At 52.4% G+C, this 17,985-nt stretch overlaps 1 protein-coding gene across 3 annotated transcripts in view; it reads right to left on the bottom strand.

Moving 5' to 3' along the window:
* BCR (BCR activator of RhoGEF and GTPase) overlaps positions 1–17,985 on the bottom strand; it is a 129,387-nt gene that overhangs the window by 29,997 nt on the left and 81,405 nt on the right. For all 3 annotated transcript variants that reach the window (XM_030335670.1, XM_030335669.1, XM_030335668.1), the window contains 4 exons: positions 15,377–15,437; positions 14,040–14,092; positions 11,980–12,120; positions 601–722 (listed from right to left, as the gene is read on the bottom strand). In XM_030335670.1, the coding sequence (XP_030191530.1) occupies positions 601–722; positions 11,980–12,120; positions 14,040–14,092; positions 15,377–15,437 (377 nt within the window). The remainder of the gene's footprint in view (positions 1–600; positions 723–11,979; positions 12,121–14,039; positions 14,093–15,376; positions 15,438–17,985) is intronic.

Genomic DNA, 17,985 nt, shown 5'->3' with positions numbered 1-17,985 from the left:
GGTGCTGGAACTCACAAACCTTGAGATCATGACCTGAGCCAAAGTTGGACGCTTAACCAACTGAGCCACCCAGGCACCCCAATCCCCCTTTTATCTATAGGAGGCAATAGGCTGGTCACTGATCCTGAACTAGACTGTCTCCGGGTTGTTTTTGTTTTTTTTTTTTTCAAACGTTTATTTATTTTTGGGACAGAGAGAGACAGAGCATGAACGGGGGAGGGGCAGAGAGAGAGGGAGACACAGAATCGGAAACAGGCTCCAGGCTCTGAGCCATCAGCCCAGAGCCCGACGCGGGGCTCGAACTCACGGACCGCGAGATCGTGACCTGGCTGAAGTCGGACGCTTAACCGACTGCGCCACCCAGGCGCCCCTGTCTCCAGGTTGTTAATGATGATCTTTAACCCTGAGCCTGGCATCATGGCCAGTTGGAAACAATGTAACTTAAAGAGTATATCCTGACCACATAGTTACAGAACTCTTTAGGCTCATGTCACAAGAGAAAAACAAAAGCCAGGTTTCGTCCATCTGTGAAACCCACCCTGTCCTCCTGACCCCAAGACCCTTCCCACCCGGCAGGATGGGCGCCATGTAGTCACTCACCCTCCACTCTGCTTCTTCAGCTTGGTGCAGAGGAGCAGGTCGGTGAACAGGAAGACGTGGCGCAGCTTGCGGGCCCCCTCCACCAGCTCCACCATGAAGCTGTCCTTCAGCAGCTGCCGGTGCTATAGGGGGGGCAGGGGGATGGTGCGGGCCCGAGTTAGGGCAGTGGGCCAGCAGGGGGGCAGGCCCTCACACCCTCAGCCTCCTACTTTCAGGCCCACTCTCCAGTGCTCCCTCTGTCTCAGCGAACACTACACTACACTACACTTTCCTCTTTGTTCAGTAAAGTTTCTTGAGTGCTTGGCCTGTTGAGGAGGGTGAGTGGATAGAGTACCAGCCATTGGCTTGGAGGCTGGGGAGGGGGAACACTATAGCTACGTTGATGGCCTGCAGAGAAAATGATGGCAGGAAAAACCCCTGTGGGCAGGGCGGTCCACGCCTCTCCGAGACAGCAACTGGAGACCCAGAATGGGCAATAGGCCAGCCATGTGAAGGACATTCTTGTAGAGGGACCATTATAGCCCAGGCCTGTGGCTAGAAGAGCTTGGTGCTCCAGGCATGGGTGGGGCAGCCTGGTGAGTGGAGAGGAGGTGGGCCCAGAACACTTTAAGGGGGCAGCCCCGACAATCATGGTAGAGGCTGGACTTAGTTTTCCGTTTTTGTTTTTTAAAGTTTATTTATTTATTTTGAGAGAGAGAGAAGGTGTGAGTGGGGGAGGAGCAGAGAGGAGAGAGCGAGAATCTCAAGGAGGCTCAGTGCTCCCAGTGTGGAGCCCGATGCAGGGCTCGAACCCACAAACTATGAGATCATGACCTGAGCTGAAGTCAGACGCTTAACCAACGGAGCCACCCAGGTGCCCCTGGACTTAATTCGAGGGCAATAGGAACCTGAGTAGTGTGCCTACAGATGGGACTCCATGCTCTAATCTTTCTAAGGTCAGTGCCCACTGACAGGCAGAAGCCCACATAGGATGCCTGGATTCCGACAGCCTGAGTCTGAGGTGACCTTCCCAGGGTCCACTGGACCTAGACCTAGAAGGGGGATGCGAGGCACTAGACCACCAGCAAGCTACACGCCTCTGCACCCGGGCACTTCATCTGAAAGACCAGAACATTCCCATTGGGTCACACAGCTCCAGGGGTGACTGAATGCCGAGAATGGCACACCAAGGTAAGTCAGTAATTCATCTGAAAAACAGTGCCCAGAACCTCATGTGGGTCAATGCTGTGCCATGCCAAGGACACAAAGACAGGACGAGAGGCTGACATGGTGAGCCTTTCCTTTCCCCAAGCACATTCCAAGTATGCTGTGCAAGCAAGTACATGGCCTGATCATTGGATGGGATCCCCAGAACACCCTGTGGGCAGGTCCTTAGGCCCATTTCACAGGTGAGAAATGGGAGCCTCAGATAGGTTTACCACCTATCCCAGACAGCACAGTGAGCGAGCAAGCAGCAACGCTGAGCAGTCTCTGTCCTTGGGAACTCACAAGCCCAGGGGAGAGAGACCAGGTGCTTAGAGGCAACCCAGCCAGCCTGGCTCCAGGGAAGGCCCCCCAGAGAGGGTGACTCTCCACTTTTCACTGTGATGGCCAGGGAAGGGTCTGGAGGATCAGGTACATATATAAGAGTGGGCAAAGACCCATAGCATTGCCCCAGCAGGAGGCATCTCCAACGCCCCGTGAACTCGGCAGGCCCACACGCCTGGCTCCGCTGCGACCTGCAGCCTCAGAGTTGTCTCGGGGAGTATCTGCCTCCCTGAACTTTCCCATACTCTCTGCGAGAGCTGGAGCCAGCAGGGCTGCCCAGAAGCAAGTATAGCTTGGGCTAGGCCCCAACACTCCCAGGTGCAAAGGCCACACGTCATTGTCGCATTCAGCTTGGCTCACAATGGCCAGCTGGGTCCTGGCTACAGAGAGCAAATGATTTAAATGGGAGAGCATGAGTGGAAGGGCTGGAAGGCTGCCTGTGTGCCAAGGCCATGACTCATTGTCACTCACCCTATGCCTGCCTGCCATGGGCAGACAGCCCACCTGGCATTGACACCCACAGGAAGCAAAAAAGTGTGCACCTGGAGAAATGTCCACACAGAGCTGGAGACCCTGGGGTAAACCTGACTGCTGGGTCCTCACTGGGGAGCAGGTCTGAGACGGGTCCTGGGACCCTGAAGTCCCAGAGGAATGAGTGGACACATGCCCCCTCAGCAGGGACAGGACAGAGGGTCTTCCAGCCCAGGGGGCAGGGACCAAGGGACCTTCTGTGATGAAACTTGGATCCTTTCTCCATACAAAGGGGCTGAGCTTCTGGCCACCACCAGCAGAGGGCCCCCTATGTCCAGCTCAGAAGTAGACTCCTCCCCTCTGCCAACAGGTCAGAAATGCCCAGAATCCAGGCAGTGACCACCCTCCACACACCAGCTGGCCCACCTTTTCTCCCTGCGAGGTCCTGTTGCTCACACATTCAGCTGAAGTGTCACATTCATCCTCCACAGGATCATTGAGTGTCACCCTGGTGCTTGTGGCAGCCCACACACCTGCCTTGCTGTGTTGAGAGGACATATGGCTGGCTGACTGTGGGGAGCACACAGGTGCCCCAAGGGCTCAGACTGCAGCCCTGGGAGGCTCTGATGGGCTGACCCTGTTCTGATACTGTGACAGTCACCAGGCCCCTCCCCATGAACGCTTGCCTGTGCAAACCCTCATCTTTCTATGAGAAATCCCAAAGCTGAGGGCACCCTGACACTTCCCCCGAAGCATCCCAGTCCAAACCCTGCTCTGGGCCACACTCTGTCTCCAAGGGCCATGCAGAGCATGTGAATCATGCGTGTCACCTGCCAGACCCTGGCAGCGTGGGTGGTGAGCAGCAGCGGCTCTTCAGAGTAAGGCTCATTCACTGTGAGTTTTCCCTGTCATGTCACAGTTGGCCTCCCTCCCGAGGAGGCACAGGGCCTTGCTTCTGAACCCCAGTCCACCCTGGGTCTTGCAGCATGCCCAAACAGAAAATACCCAGCCAATGGGCAGGAGGGGGTTCCCAGCACCAAGAAAACAGGCCCCCAATTACCATGCTGGCAGATCCACAAAGGGAGTCTGGACCCTGGCACAGAGACCAGAGCCAAGGGAACAGGAGGGCAGCAGACTGATGGAGTGTGAGGGAGATGGGGGCTGGACATCACTCTGTCTCTATCCATATTTCCCCAGGCCCAGGGGTGGACCTGAGGCACAGACTCTTAAGGCTGGTGGTCCCATCCTGATGCACAGTCTAGGGCCCTGACCCCTGGGTAGATGCCACATCTTGACTATGGAGGTCAGCCAGCCTGGGCCTGGGATCAGCCCTGCTCAGAGCCCAGCTCCAAGCCATACGCTGAGGAAGGATCCTGCTGCTGAAACAGGCCCATGAAGAAACAGCAACAAATCCCCATCTGCACCCACCCAATTTCAGGAAAGAGAGAAGCTAAGGGTAGATGATCGTGGAGGAGGACAGAAATGAAAGGAGGGATGGACAAGCTGCAGCTCCAACAGCGAGCTTGTGAGGGGATGCTCGGCCCTTTGATCGAGGCATCTGAGAGGCTGCTGGACCCTATGGCCATCACTTGGGTCTCTTCTCAGAACCCTGGCTTCTGCAGGGACACCCTGACAGCCCACATGGGACCAGTGTAGAGCCGGGAGACCTGTGCCTGCCCAGGAGACAGCCCTCTCAAAAATGATCACGAGCCCTAACCCCAGGCCCTCAGAACCAGTACGACTTCCAGTCTGGCCCACCTGTCAGGTCCTCCAGGGGCCACAGGCAGGGCCACAGCTTGGGCTGCACCTGGGTCACAGTTCCATAGCACTGTGGGCTGTGGTCTAAAGATGGTATGACGTCCAGTGGCTGGTAAGGACTGTCCCTTTGACTCAGCATCTCATGCAGAGCAAACACGCCTGGGTAGAGCTGTAGGGAGAGGGCTAGAACCCGCTGGACCCCAGGACAGGGTAGCATGATGCTTCTTGAGGTCTGAGGGACCGTGACTCAGAAGAGCCAGCTTGCTGGGCCCATAGGAATGTGTGTGAAAGAGAATCCATGTGTCTCTGTGTCTCTTTGTGTGCATCCCCAAGTAGGCAGGCATGTTTGTGTGTGTGTGTGTGTGTGCGTGCGTGCGTCCCTGTTGGTGTGTGTCCAACTAATCTCTTTGTGTGTCCCATGTATATGTCTCTGTGTGTCCCCTGTGTGTATCCCCTGTGTGTATCCCATGTTCCTGTGTTTCTGTATGTCCTTCTGTATGTTTCCATGCCCCTGTGTGTCCCAACCTATGTGTCCATGTGTATGTGTCCCCCATATATGTCTGTGTGTGTGTTTGTGTTCCTGTGGATATCACAATGTGTGTCCCCTCGTGTGCATGTCTTTGTGTGCACTCTGGGGCACCGTAGTGGTGGCAGGAGGGAAGACACTCCCCTTGGGAGTGGGGAACACCCAGGTGGGGAACACCTGCTCGAAGGGACAGCATTGCCTCCTTGAAAAACTAACATCACCCCGCCAGGGAGTGAGGTGTCTGGAGCCGCTGCTGTGCACCTTCACTGCCTGTGGCCCATCCTCTTCTCTCTGCAGGGATAATGCTGGCTCAGCCACTTCAGTTTTCTGAGCCTCAGTTTCCTTAAACATAAGAAGGGATGCAAATACCTGCCTGGTGGCATTTTTTAGAGGATTAAATGGGCCCCACAGGGGGCTATTGGTACTATAAGCCAAGTCCTCTGTAGGTACAGGCCTTGTGTTGAGAGATGCCCTATCGTCGTTGGGCCTCCCCACAGTTGATGATGACTCTGAGTGGGGAAGGTACCACCACCCCCATTTCTACAGACAAGGAAACTGAGGATAGTGAGGTACATCCTGTGTCCGCAGTCTTCTGAGGATGGGCCCCTCCTTCCCCAGGGGTCTTCCCCTAGGCTGGCCGGCCTCCTCCAGCTGTCATCTGGGCAACATTGGCCCTCACCCCTAGACAGAGCCCATTCAGGGAAGACCCATCTGGAAGAAGTGCATTGTTATGGACTGATGTTTGTGTCTACTCCAAAATTCATATGTTGATGCCCTAACCCTTAATGTGACAGTATCCAGAGGCAGGGCCTTTGAGGTGATTAGGTTTAGGTGAGCCCGTGAAAGTGGGAGCATGTGATGAGACTGGTGTCCTTATACGAAAAAGAAGACAGAGATCTCTCCATGTGCATGCTGTGAAGAAAAGCCATATTGGTACACGGTGAGAAGGGAGCCATCTCCAAGCCGGGAAATAGGCTCTTACCAGATCCTGAGCACACACCTTGACCTTGGGACCCCCAGCCTCTAGAACTGTGAGAAGTGAACATCTGTTGTTTAAGCCCCTAGTTGATGGTATTTTGTCATAGCAGCTGAGCAGACTCAGACACATGAATAAGCTAGAGCCCAAGGTTCCATAGAGGGGGTACTGGGAAGTTTCCTCAGGTACAGGAACTGGAGTTTAGTGATAAACCTGTAGGGCCTTGCCAGGTGAGACCAAGAAGGGTTGCCAAGGAGGACACAGGTGGGGGCAGAGAGAAAAAGGAAGATGGTCAAGGCAAGGACCAATGAGGCATCAGTTGCTGGCTGAGGATGCCTGGCTTGGCTCCAAGCAGGGCCGGATTTAGCATGTTTGGCCCTGGAGGAGGCCAGGGGCCTGAACCTCCATTCCCATGCCCCCAGAGCAAGACCTGAACCTGGGGATAGCTGGCTGCATGCCAGCGACCCAGCTGACATTGCCCATCAGAGCAGTCCTGGCTGTGGGGTAACTCAGTGGGGTGTGGAGGTTCAGAAGATGGAAGAAAAAGTGTCCCCAAAACAACATACCCGGCAGCTGAGTGTGTGCTGAGGGTCCTGCCTGACCCTCCTGCCCTCACACCTGTTCGAGGGCTCTCAGTACCTCCCTGCAGAACACGCCTCCACTCCCTGGTCCCTGAGAAAGCCTCTTGTTTCCCATGCCCTGGAGAGACACCTCATAAGACAACTGATCGGGGAGGATGAAATCAGAGCATGACACAGCCCGGAAAGGACAGGAACCTGCTGGATGGAGAGCGGGGTGAGCCTGGGAAGCACACTGCTGATTCACAGCAGTAATGTTCACTGAGCACTTGTTGGGTGCTGGGACCTGTGCAGAGAGCGCTTCATAAAACATCTCCTTTCACTTGGCAGGACTGTCCCAGGCAGCAGGTTCCACCTCCACCACTTGTTGGAGAAGGAAAGGCTCAGAGAGGTAAGTAACATGCCCAAGTTCCTAGAAGAATCCAAACCTAGGCCTGGACAGGTTGACAATCCAAGCTCCATTTACAAATATTTATGAAGGGTTGAGAAAAGACCCAGACATGGAGCACTGGCTTTGCCCTTATGGGGCTCCTATGTTGTGGACATCCTTTGAAACTGTGGACAGCACATGGTCTAGGCTCACCCCAATCCCACAGCTGAGCAAGCTGTTGCTCAGAGGTGAGTGGTATTGCTGAGGTCACATGCCATGTCTGATGGCACTGGAACCCCAATCCCTATGCTGTCTTCACCCCTACCCCCTTCCCACAGCATCTCTTGCAAACTCTGCCAACAGGGTCTGCAGTCTCCAATTCTCTAATCCTCAAGCAAGAGCCCTCTCTTCTCCTCTGCCTGAGCCTCACCACCTCTCATCCTCAGCCTGCACCAGTGACATTTCCTCAGCGGCTCCTATTCGGCCTGCCCACCTGCCTTTTTCCATGAGGGGCATTTGGGAATCTGGGTAGAGAATGGTTCCAAGAAGTGGCTGGCTGTTGGGAAACAAAACACCCACACGGAATCATCCCATTTGTGTCCCAGCCTGAGTTGGGGATGCCGGGCAGCACAGGGTGCAGCGCTAAGAACAGGCAGGCAGCCACATGGAGGAAATCACTTGGCAGTGTAAAGTTAATTCAGCTAAATAAATCAGCACCCACCCGCTAGCCCACAGGACCCAGGCCTGGGAAGAAAAGTGCCAGCAGGATCCCTTGGTCCTGACTGGTTCCTGGGAGCCTGAGAAGGGTATCCTCCTGGGATATGCTTGCTACTCACAGCCCCTGGGGTGCCGGGGGTGAGAGTATGCAGGCTGGTGACAGCATGTTCCAGCCACAGTTTAGTGTCAAGGAGACACCTGTAATGCTGCCCAAAGTCACTCTTCCTCAAAGAACACAGCCCTGGAGCTGTGGGGACTGGCTGAAAAGGATGATGAGATCATAGAAGCCATAGCAGGGCCTGGGGCTGTTGGCTCTGCTCAGGGCTCACACTGGGGCACCTCCACAATGCCCTGACTTACTCAGGTTGAGCAGATGGAGACAGGCCACTTCCCAGGGGACCAGCAGTGACTGTGGGAATACCTCCAAACACCCAAGCCAATGGAGGTACCTCTCCTCTCCCTAGAAACTGCTGAGAGAGCTAGAAACAGAGACACCCCCCCCCCAACCCCTATTCACCGACATGTTCCCAGCAGGAGAAGCAGGGGAAGGGGCTCCACTCAGTGCTTAAGACTCTAGTAGCATGCTGAACCAAAGGGGCACATTCTCCTCCTTGTGACCACCTATGCCCAGGTAGCTCTTCATACATGGACCAGAGGAGGGGTGGACATTGGTTCAAAGGAGTGTCAGGGGAGAGTGGGAGGTGACGATAAATCATAACACACCTGTGATGAACACAGGTGCCAGGGCACATTTGGCCTCACATCCTGGGTTAGCTACTTAGTGGCTGTGTGACTGTGGCCAATTTCTTCAACCTTTCTGAGCTGCAGTGTCCTCACCTGGAAAATACCTCCTGACTTCACAGAGTCATGAAGAGAACTCAGAAGCCCACTTCCTCTTTTCTTTTGGAAACTTGATATTCAATGTCATATACCAAATTTAGAGACAGGAACACAGGAAAAAAAAACAACAGGTATTTCCAAATCTCAGGTACTCCCCAGCTGCAAGTTCTAAGAGGAAGTAGCCCGCAGCTCCCACCACCCCTCCTGGGACCTGCAGATTCCCTCCTGACTGGTGACGTAGAGGGTGCTCTCCCCACATCTACAATATGGACAGTGTCCATGTGGGGAAATCATCACCCCCTGCTTTTAGACAGCCCCTCAGAGGTCATGAGATCCTTTCTGCCTCACAACAACCCTAGGGAGGGGCCACAGGCCCTGAGTCACTGTCCTCAGAGAATATGGACACTCAGCAAAGAAATAGGGACTTCCCAAATCAATACCACTGGTAAGTAGTGGGCAGAACTAAACCAAGGTTGGGAGACTACCCTTATAACATCCTTTTTTTTTTAAGCTTTAAAATATTTTTTTATTAAAGAACTATAACCAAATGAGAATAAATCAAATAATAGTATTTTAAGAATAGCAAGTTTCCTCCATTTATTTCTTACTCCCAATTATACTTCCCAGTTACTCTCTTTCCCTATTTAATTCTGGCGATTTTATAATTTTGGAAGGTATGCTCATACCTCTGATCCTTGATTCACTGACTTGATTTATTCAATTTGTCGATTTGCACACTGATTCCTTGAGATGAAAAATTAGGACTTACTATACACTACTGCCATCCTCATCCTTCTCTCCTCTTCATGTCTGATGCTTATCCAAGTAGCATCCTTTCTACCACACTGGGGACTGTAAGCTGGGTTGGGCAGCCTGAGAGGATACACTGAGGAGGACACTCAGGCTGCAGTCAGCTCAGAGTGTAAGTGCCCGACTGAATAGTGATGTCTGCTCCTGGAACGGTGGGGGTGGGGAGCATGAGTGTGGGCACCTGCTGTCATACTGGGCTGGCCACCACCACCCTTACCATGCGTGGGAGGGAGAGGAGGTGCGTGCGAGTCAGACTCACGGTGTTTCTGAGAGCATTTGCTTCTCTCCTCTCTCGCAGCTGAGGTACCCAGGTGATCCCTCCCACTGAGCAAGTATCATCAAAGCCAACAGGGCCAGATGCTGATGGGGGAGAGGGTGGGTACAGATAAGAGCCCTTGTCCTCATGAAGTGCCCAGCCCCTACATATTTCCTGTCTGGTGGTCCTGAGACCCTGACCGTGGGTCCGCACGAAGGAAGCCTGTGATAACAGATGTGGGAACAAGGGCAGGGCTGCCAACTCCCAATTTTCCTCAATTCCCTAGGGCAGCTGCCTCCACAGATCCGAAGAGCAAGAAGGGATTTCTCTCCAGGGATCCTGAACAGCAGGATAGGAGGGCTGAGGTCAGACTCAGCATCATAAGAAAAGCTGAGAGGAAAAAGGACTCACACGTTTGCTTCCCAGGAGGACAGTACTCTCATAAAAGAACAGTCGGCAAAGAAGACAGAGCAGGTGTCCTAGGAGCCGGGCACAAACGCACTCAGTGTAAGTAGACTGGGCAGAAGCAAATCCCGCATCCAGTTAGGGAGGCCAGAGCTTGGCACTCCTTCGGGGTCCCTAAACTTGGGGCAGGAGTGAACCAGGGGCAGGGCCCCATTGTTGCTTCAGGAAATGAGATCTGAACCCCCAGGTTCTGGCCATTGGACAGCTGGGTGTGGAGGTCTTAGGAGGTGCTGGGGACCCACTTCTGCCTTCTATGAGCTCAGAGACTGCTTCTGTATGTTGGCTGGCAGGGCTCTTTCCATAAACTGTGCCCCTTTGGGTGCCCAGGCAAGGTGGGCCCGCATTCCCATCCTGCTGTAAAAAGGAGGGACAGGCCCAGAGAGGAGGAGCAAGCATCGTCCAGGCTGCGTGGTAGTGAGTTCACAGCGATGCTGGCATTGGATCTCTATGTCGGCCTGGCTCCAGGCTCTGGTCAAGCACAGAGGGTGGACTGGAGGGGATACCTCTCTCCTCCTTGGTCCTTCCTGGCCCAGGTCCACCAGGAAAAATCCCACCAAGCCTGTCACTCATGGTCAAGCCTGATGAGACTCTGGGCACATGGGAGCTTTCTGCTCAGCACTTAGGTACCACTTCCCAAAGAGGAGTGGGGAAGACAGATCTGAGAGTGGCCTGCCCATCAGCCCAGGCAGGAGGAGAAGAAACCCTGAGATGGGAGGGTCAGGCCTCAGTGCCGAGCACCTAGCACATGAACTGGAAGGAAGAAGTGGCTTTCAGTGGCAACTACAGTCAGGTTCACTGCCAGCCATGTCCTGCCTGGGCTGTATGGCTCCTGTCCCTGCATAAGACCCCAGAGGCAGGTCAGCTTCCCTTGCCATGGTGCTACTTCTGATAATAGATGCTCATGCTTGTGCGGGGCGCTGGCCTCCAGATTTATACAACTCTGCTCTCTCACTAAGTGCTGCCCGCCCAGGATGGCACCTGCCTAGCATCTCACTGGGCCCCTCCCAGAAAGGTCAGAGGCCACTGGGGCAGGCTGGGTCCATGCATTCTTAGCCCCTCTGTTCTATATCCTCTTATCAATGATGTGCAGGGAGATAAAGACCAGGGGTCTCTGTTAGGCAAGGAGGGAGGAGGAGGACGAAGGAGAATCCTCTTAGCTGAAGACAAGTCAGGCCTATAAACTGCATGTACCTCCCTTTCTTTTTTCCTTTTAATTCCTTAAATCTGATCATACGGATTTCCTGTGCTAGCTACCAAGTCTGTGTTATACCACTTTACTTTTACCAAAGACCTATGTTAGTATCTGTTTTCAGTAACAAAAATAAATCCGAAGATTTTCACTTTTACAAATGGTAATGGCTTCTTCATTTTACACCATTTCAGTTTACAAACGATTTTTTGTTAAGTTTACTTATTTATTTTGAGGTAGAGAGAGAACGTGAGAGAACGTGAGCAGGGGAGGGTCAGAGAGAGAGAGAGAGAGAGGAAGAGGGAGAGGGAGAGGGAGAGGGAGAGAGAGAGAGAGAGAGAGAGAGAGAGAGAGAGAGAGAATCCTGTCAGCACAGAGCCCAATGCAGGGCTTGAACCCATAACTGTGAGATCATGACCTGAGCTGAAATCAAGAGTTGGATGCTCAACCGACTGAGCCACCCAGGCGCTCCAGTTTACAAAAGATTTCACAGGAACACTCTACCTTTGGATAGCAGGGAAAACCTGGGACTGTTTTTTAATGAAAGAACACTGAGAAGGAACCATGTAGTTCCAGGCAGACAAAATGACATCCTCCTTCTCACCAGTCAGACCATGAGCTGACAAGGGTGTGAGGAAAAGAAGGGGTGCTGTGGCTACAACCTGCCACGATGGAAGAAGAGGTAGCCAAGTGAGGCGTGCAGCCCTGTAACTCCACCCTGACTCCCCACACATGGGATTTTTACCCTGCCAGCGTCAAAGACCCTCAAAGGTAACACATTTTCTGTGTTAGGCTGAATGGCAGGCACAGTCTGCCAAAGACGAGAAAGGTGCCCTGAATTCCCCCTGCCTGGTGGGGCAGGCTAGCAAACCCAGACCATCTCCAGTCCCGCTCACCTCTCCCTTCTTCACAGTCATGGACTGGCGGCGGGGCGTGATCTCCTCGTTGATGCTGGACAAGAAGTTCTGTGAGATACGTAGGGCATCCTGCAGCAGAGGGTGGTCTGGGTGGCTGGAGGGCGTGTGCTTCAGCAAGTCCTGTGTCGGGCGAAGAGAGGACTCTGATAAATCAGAGACAGCACAGCCCAGGCCCCACCACTGTGTGCAAACTGTAGACACACACTGGGCAGACCCAGGGCCACCAGCTTGCCAAGCGTCACCACCACCTCTAGACAGGCTAGGGCTATGCGGGTAGTGCTTGCACGAGTATCACCCCACAAGCAGGTCCTAAACCTAGACGGTGCTCCCATAAGCCCATGCTGTGTGCACGCTGCCAACAAGCGTTTCCACTCTCAGGAGCTAGGGCAGGATTCTCCATCTTCGGCCCTAACACTCTGGGTTGGATCATTCCTTGTGGTGGGGGCTGTCCTGTGCACTGTAGGATGTCAGCTCCCCATCCCTGGCCTCTACCCACTAGATGCTAGCTAGCACTCCTCTTCCTTTGCAGCTGTGACAAGCGACAATGTCTCTGACATGCCCCTAGGGGGCAGAATCAGTCTCCTCTAGGACCACTTGTCTGTGTAAGCTCAGTAGAAAAGCACCTGGCCTTCCTGGCTCCTCCCCCTTTAGAGACTGAACCTCTCAAATAAGATAAAAACAGAGAGGCAGGCAAACCATAAGAGACTCTTAAATATAGAGAACAAACTATAAGGGTTGCTGGAGGGGAGTTGGGTGGGAGCATGGTCTAAATGGGTGATGGGCACTAAGGAGGGCACTTGTTGGGATGAGCAGTGGGTGTTATATGTAAGTGATGAGTCACTGAATTCTACTCCTGAAACCATTATTGCACTATATGTTAACTAACTTGGATTTAAATAAAATTAAAAAAAAAAAAAAAAGAATCGAGAGGGAAATGTTGACTCCTTCACCAGGAACGTGTATAATTTGTGCTCAAGGTCAACAGCACCCTGGTTCAGAGAAACAAACTCCGCCCTGGAGAGAACTTAGCTCTCAAATCCCCCTTGGTGAGAACCCCCCTGCAGAGGTGAAACAAGTCTGGAGGAAGGTTCTGGTGTCAGTGGTCCCAGAACCCCCACACCACCCCCCAGGGTGGCTCTGTCTTCTCCCTATCAGGACGCTCAGCTCAGCGAGGGGACAGAATAAAGGTCTCCGACACTCCATTGGGTCACCTGCCAGAGCCTCCCAAACCACGCCTTTCATCTCCCTCTTAACTGGAGGAGAGTGAGGTATTATGAAATGTGCACTCGACAGAATGCTACATGGCTTAAATACTACAAGCAGAGCTGTTTGGGCTGAAGTAGGACAATATCTACCATATCATATTAAGAGGAAAAAAAAAGCACAGTGTGGAACGATATGTATAGCATGATGCCTTCTGTGTAATTACAAAAAAAAAATGTTCAGGTATGTTGGCATGTGCATAAAAGATTCCCTGTGGTGCTGGCTCCTTTGTGGGGAAGAAACAGGAAAGGAAACCTCACACACTTTTGTGACTTGATTGTGAAAAAAAAAAAAAAACCACGCATGTACAACTTGCTCTAAACATAAATGAAAAGGGCCGCCTGGGCAGTAGGATTAGGGGCCATTTTTGTTTCCCCCACTGCCTTTAGGAGCAGCCCCACTGAAGTGTGCTCTCCCCATGCTCCCTCTCCCCAGGTTGCAAGGCCGTGGTCATCCTCACAGGCCTGGAATGCACCTGCTGTCTGTGTCCTCACCCCATCTACCTTGGAGGCTCGTTTCATGCACTGGGACCAAGAGGCCCTTCCTACGTGGGACAGGGCACTCCCTCCCTGCACTGCCTCCTACGAGAGCACCCAGGACAGCTCCAGAACCTGCTTTCTTCCCTGCCATGAGCCCTTCATTTCTGCATATTCAACAAAGGTATGTGGCAGGAAAAGGGGGAATGGCTGGGCAGCACTGACAAACATCAGTGTCAGGCCCAGAACAACAGAAGCCAAGAATCCCAGGGTGAGAAGGTCCCGGGTGGAGTGACTCACATGCAGAACCAGCGTGCTGCGCGTCACCCGGTCCACAGGCTTGTAGAGCAGGGCTGCAGAGAGATGGGCAGGGCAGGTGAGAGGTGGCCAGGCATGGAGAAAGCAGCACCAGACCACCCGCCTGCCTGTCCTTGCTGTAAGTGCTTGGGCTTAGGGAGCAGCCCAGCCCAACCTCCACATCCCCTGGGAACTACCCATCCCCAGTGACAAGGGCAAACAAACCCCAAGCACCTAGAAGGCCAGGCACGTGGCTTTGAGATTTTGGTCCGTAACATTTAAGCTGAGTCCAGAGCTACTGGTCAGAACCCAAGTTGATGCTCCTCCCTCTGGAGTTGGGGAGGCCACCTGCACTCGGCTACAGATGGGCTGGCAAGGATGCCAACCCTGGCGGGACACCTGCTCTCTGGCCTGGTGGGTCCCCCAGAAGCAGACTGGCACACTGCTAGTGATGTCCATCTCGGCGCAGTTTGGAGGCCTGATTCTGAGGCTGGCAGAAACTAACTCAGCTGCCAACATAGCTCTTGGCTTTCAAGTGTTTTCAGACAGCTGGACTCCAGCAGCACAGAAACCCTGGCCAGCCTTGGCAGCCCCCACTTCTCCATGACGATGTCAAGCCCAGCCCATCACGGGCATGGATGCTTAGATGTGTTCTGACACAAGTCAGGTACATTTCCTCATGTGATTCCCACGACTACCATAAGACACGCATTGTTATTTATTCCCATTTTACAGATGAGAAACTGAGACTCAGAGCATGGTGACGGTCTGGTACCAGAGCCATGGCTGCTGTTCTCTGTAACTATTCATGCTGTCCTAACAACCACAACTGAGAAGTGACTTATCAGTTCTGATCCCCTGCTCTTTGCCCAGAGTGAAGGAGGAGGCTGAACACACAGGCCTGGGAGCCTGATGACTCTGGCTTTATCCCTGCCTGGCCACTTAGGACCTGTGTTCCATATGGGTTACTTTCATTCTAAATCTGTTTTGTCATCTGAAAAAAGGGAAAACAAAATCTTCCTCACAGGGTTGCTGGGGAGAACATGATGACATTTTAAACGCCCAGCAGTGCCTGATTGGTGGGCGTTTGCAAAACCCTCCCATTCTTCCTGGTTGCTACTATTGGTGGCAAGCTGGTCCTGCCTGTGTCCTTCCCCACCCTGCCATATCCAATGCCACTTTTTCCACATCCCTGCTCTCAGTATTGGAAGTCAGGAACAGCAAAGGAGCCAGAGGCTGACCCAACTGGGTGCCATGTTTGTTTTTGCAGCCAATGCCCTATCCTCTCGCAGCAGCTGCCCCACAGGGAGCACGAAGAGGCCTCGGCATAGAGAACTCACTTTCCAAAGAGTTCTTGGTCGTCTGATCCTTGGCATCCTTGTTGCTTCTGGCTCTCAGGTTCTGCAAAGAGAAAAGCACATTTTCACACAGGACAACTGACGCGGCTTTGATGTGGCAGGACATTCTGTGGTCAGAAACCTTCAGCAAGAAAACTCACCCTTCACTCACTGCAAAAAATCTTAGTTGAGGCAAGACTTATGGGGCATCCTGGACCATAGCATGAAATACAGGATAGGCAGAACACAAGGCATGCCCTAGGTGCTGTAGGTTCATCTGGAACTGTTGATACTTGGGGACAGAAATTCTCTTACTGTGGGGGCCTGTCTTGTGCACCTCAGGCCACCGAGCAGCATTCCTGGCCTCTATCTATTGATATAGCAGCACACCTTCCTCCTGCTATGACAATCAAAAATCCCCAGGCATTGCTAAGTTGTCGCTTGGGACAAAGATCACCCCTGCTCAAGAGCCTGTGACATAAGGAATCCTATAAAAACAAGGCAAATCACAGTGCCCTCCCTAAATGCATAGAACTGTTTTCTCAGAGAAGTTAAACAGTGGGCAAGGGGGCTGGGAAGTGTGAAGGGCAGTCACCTTTAGAAATGGCCAGGGCATGGGGCGCCTGGGTGGCGCAGTCGGTTAAGCGTCCGACTTCAGCCAGGTCACGATCTCGCGGTCCGTGAGTTCGAGCCCCGCGTCAGGCTCTGGGCTGATGGCTCAGAGCCTGGAGCCTGTTTCCCATTCTGTGTCTCCCTCTCTCTCTGCCCCTCCCCCGTTCATGCTCTGTCTCTCTCTGTCCCCAAAATAAATAAACGTTGAAAAAAAAAATTTAAAAAAAAAAAAAAAAAAAAAAAAAGAAATGGCCAGGGCAGCCCCACCACCACTGAGACTAACACTGGATTCCACCTCCTCCCCACCCTCTCCTGAGTTTGCAAATATACCGGCATACCTCGGGGTGCTGCGGGTATGGTTCTGGACCACTGCAATAAAGCAAAAATCGCAAAAAAGCAAGCCCAATGAATTTTTTTTTTGTTTTCCAGTGCATATAAAAATTATGTTTACCAATACATTGTAGTCTATTAAGTGATCGACAGCATCATGTCTATAAGCAATGTATATACCTTCATTAAAAAATGCTTTATTGCTAAAGAATGTTAACCATCAACTAAGCTTTCAGCAATCATAATCAATGATCACAGATCATCATAAGAAATATAATAAAAAGGGGCGCCTGGGTGGCTCAGTCGGTTGACTGTACAACTTCAGCTCAGGTCATGGTCTCACAGCTCGTGAGTTCGAGCCCTGCGTTGAGCTCTGTGCTGACAGTTCGGAGCCTGGAGCCTGCTTCGGATTCTGTGTCTCCCTCTCTCTCTACCCTCCTCCACTCGCATTCTGTCTCTGTCTCTCTCAAAAATCAATAAACATTAAAAAATTTTTGAAAAAAAAAAAAGAAATATAATAATATTGCACAAGCTTGAAATAGCCTGAGAATTACCAAAATTTGACACAGTGAGCAAATGCTGTTGGGAAGGTGGCACTGACAGATTTGCTCAATACAGGGATGCCACAAACCTTCAATATGTAAAAAAACACAGGATCTGCAAAGTGCACTTAAGCAAGGTATGCCTGTAGCTGCTAACAAAGAGGTGCTATGATCCCCAGGAGGAGAGCAGAGCTTTCCAGTGGGTAGGTCATGCTTTCACACAACTGCATCAAAGGATTCACTGATTTGGTCCAAGGTACCAAGAAAAGCCAGGATATAAGATGCCTGGGTACCTGAAATCATCTCTGGAAAGAAGCTATGGTTAATCCCATTACTAGGCTGCTGAACAACAACAAAAACAGCATGGGAACAGGAAGGGACTCAGACATGGTTCTCCCAACCTCTTGCACTGCAGTAAACTTCTCAAGACTAAAAATGATGGTATCTTAAGCTCCTTGGGACCAAACTCCACAATGCTCTTTGGAACCTCTCTTGAGAGTTTAATGGCCCTCACAGTGATTATTCCTCCGAACATCTGCCTCAGCAGTTCCAAAGGGGTGTGGGGGGTATGAGGGCATGTGAGAGCTGAACCTGAGCCTCTGTAAAAATCAGGGTCCATGCTCACGTGGGCCTGGGAGGCAGCCTTCACACCACACGCCCCTGGACAGTCCCATGCACATCAGCATGCAGAGAGAGCTCCAGAAATCCTGTCTCAAGGAAACTTATGATTTGGCTTAATCCCCCAGTTCTCATACTTAACTTGATTCCAGAGGCCCTTTTCCCAGAACTCCATCATGTGGGAGCTGGCATTCCATGAATCCCAGCTTAGGCAGCTCTGGCCTAACTGGAAACTGCCCTGGCTCATTTTCAGGACTGGGAGATGAGGGACCACGGCTCCACAGCTCCCTCTCCTGGAGGTGACCATCCACTCCCCATGTCTGAGTTCTGACCCCCAGAGTGAACCTCTACACAGCCTGCTGCTTCTGTTTCCTTTGGCTCCATTTTGCTCTGTCTGGGTGGTTCCAATCTCTCTGAGTCTCTTTAAAAAATATAGGTGGAGAACCAAAGTGGATGATGCCTCCAAAGTACAAGCTTCACTGAGGACCAGCTTTCGGCTGGCCCCAAGAT

Source organism: Lynx canadensis, chromosome D3 (genome assembly GCF_007474595.2).
Source record: "Lynx canadensis isolate LIC74 chromosome D3, mLynCan4.pri.v2, whole genome shotgun sequence".
NCBI classification, from domain to species: Eukaryota; Metazoa; Chordata; class Mammalia; order Carnivora; family Felidae; genus Lynx; species Lynx canadensis.
The sequence above is the reverse complement of the archived record's forward strand: the minus strand, read 5'-3'. Positions and strand labels throughout refer to the sequence as shown.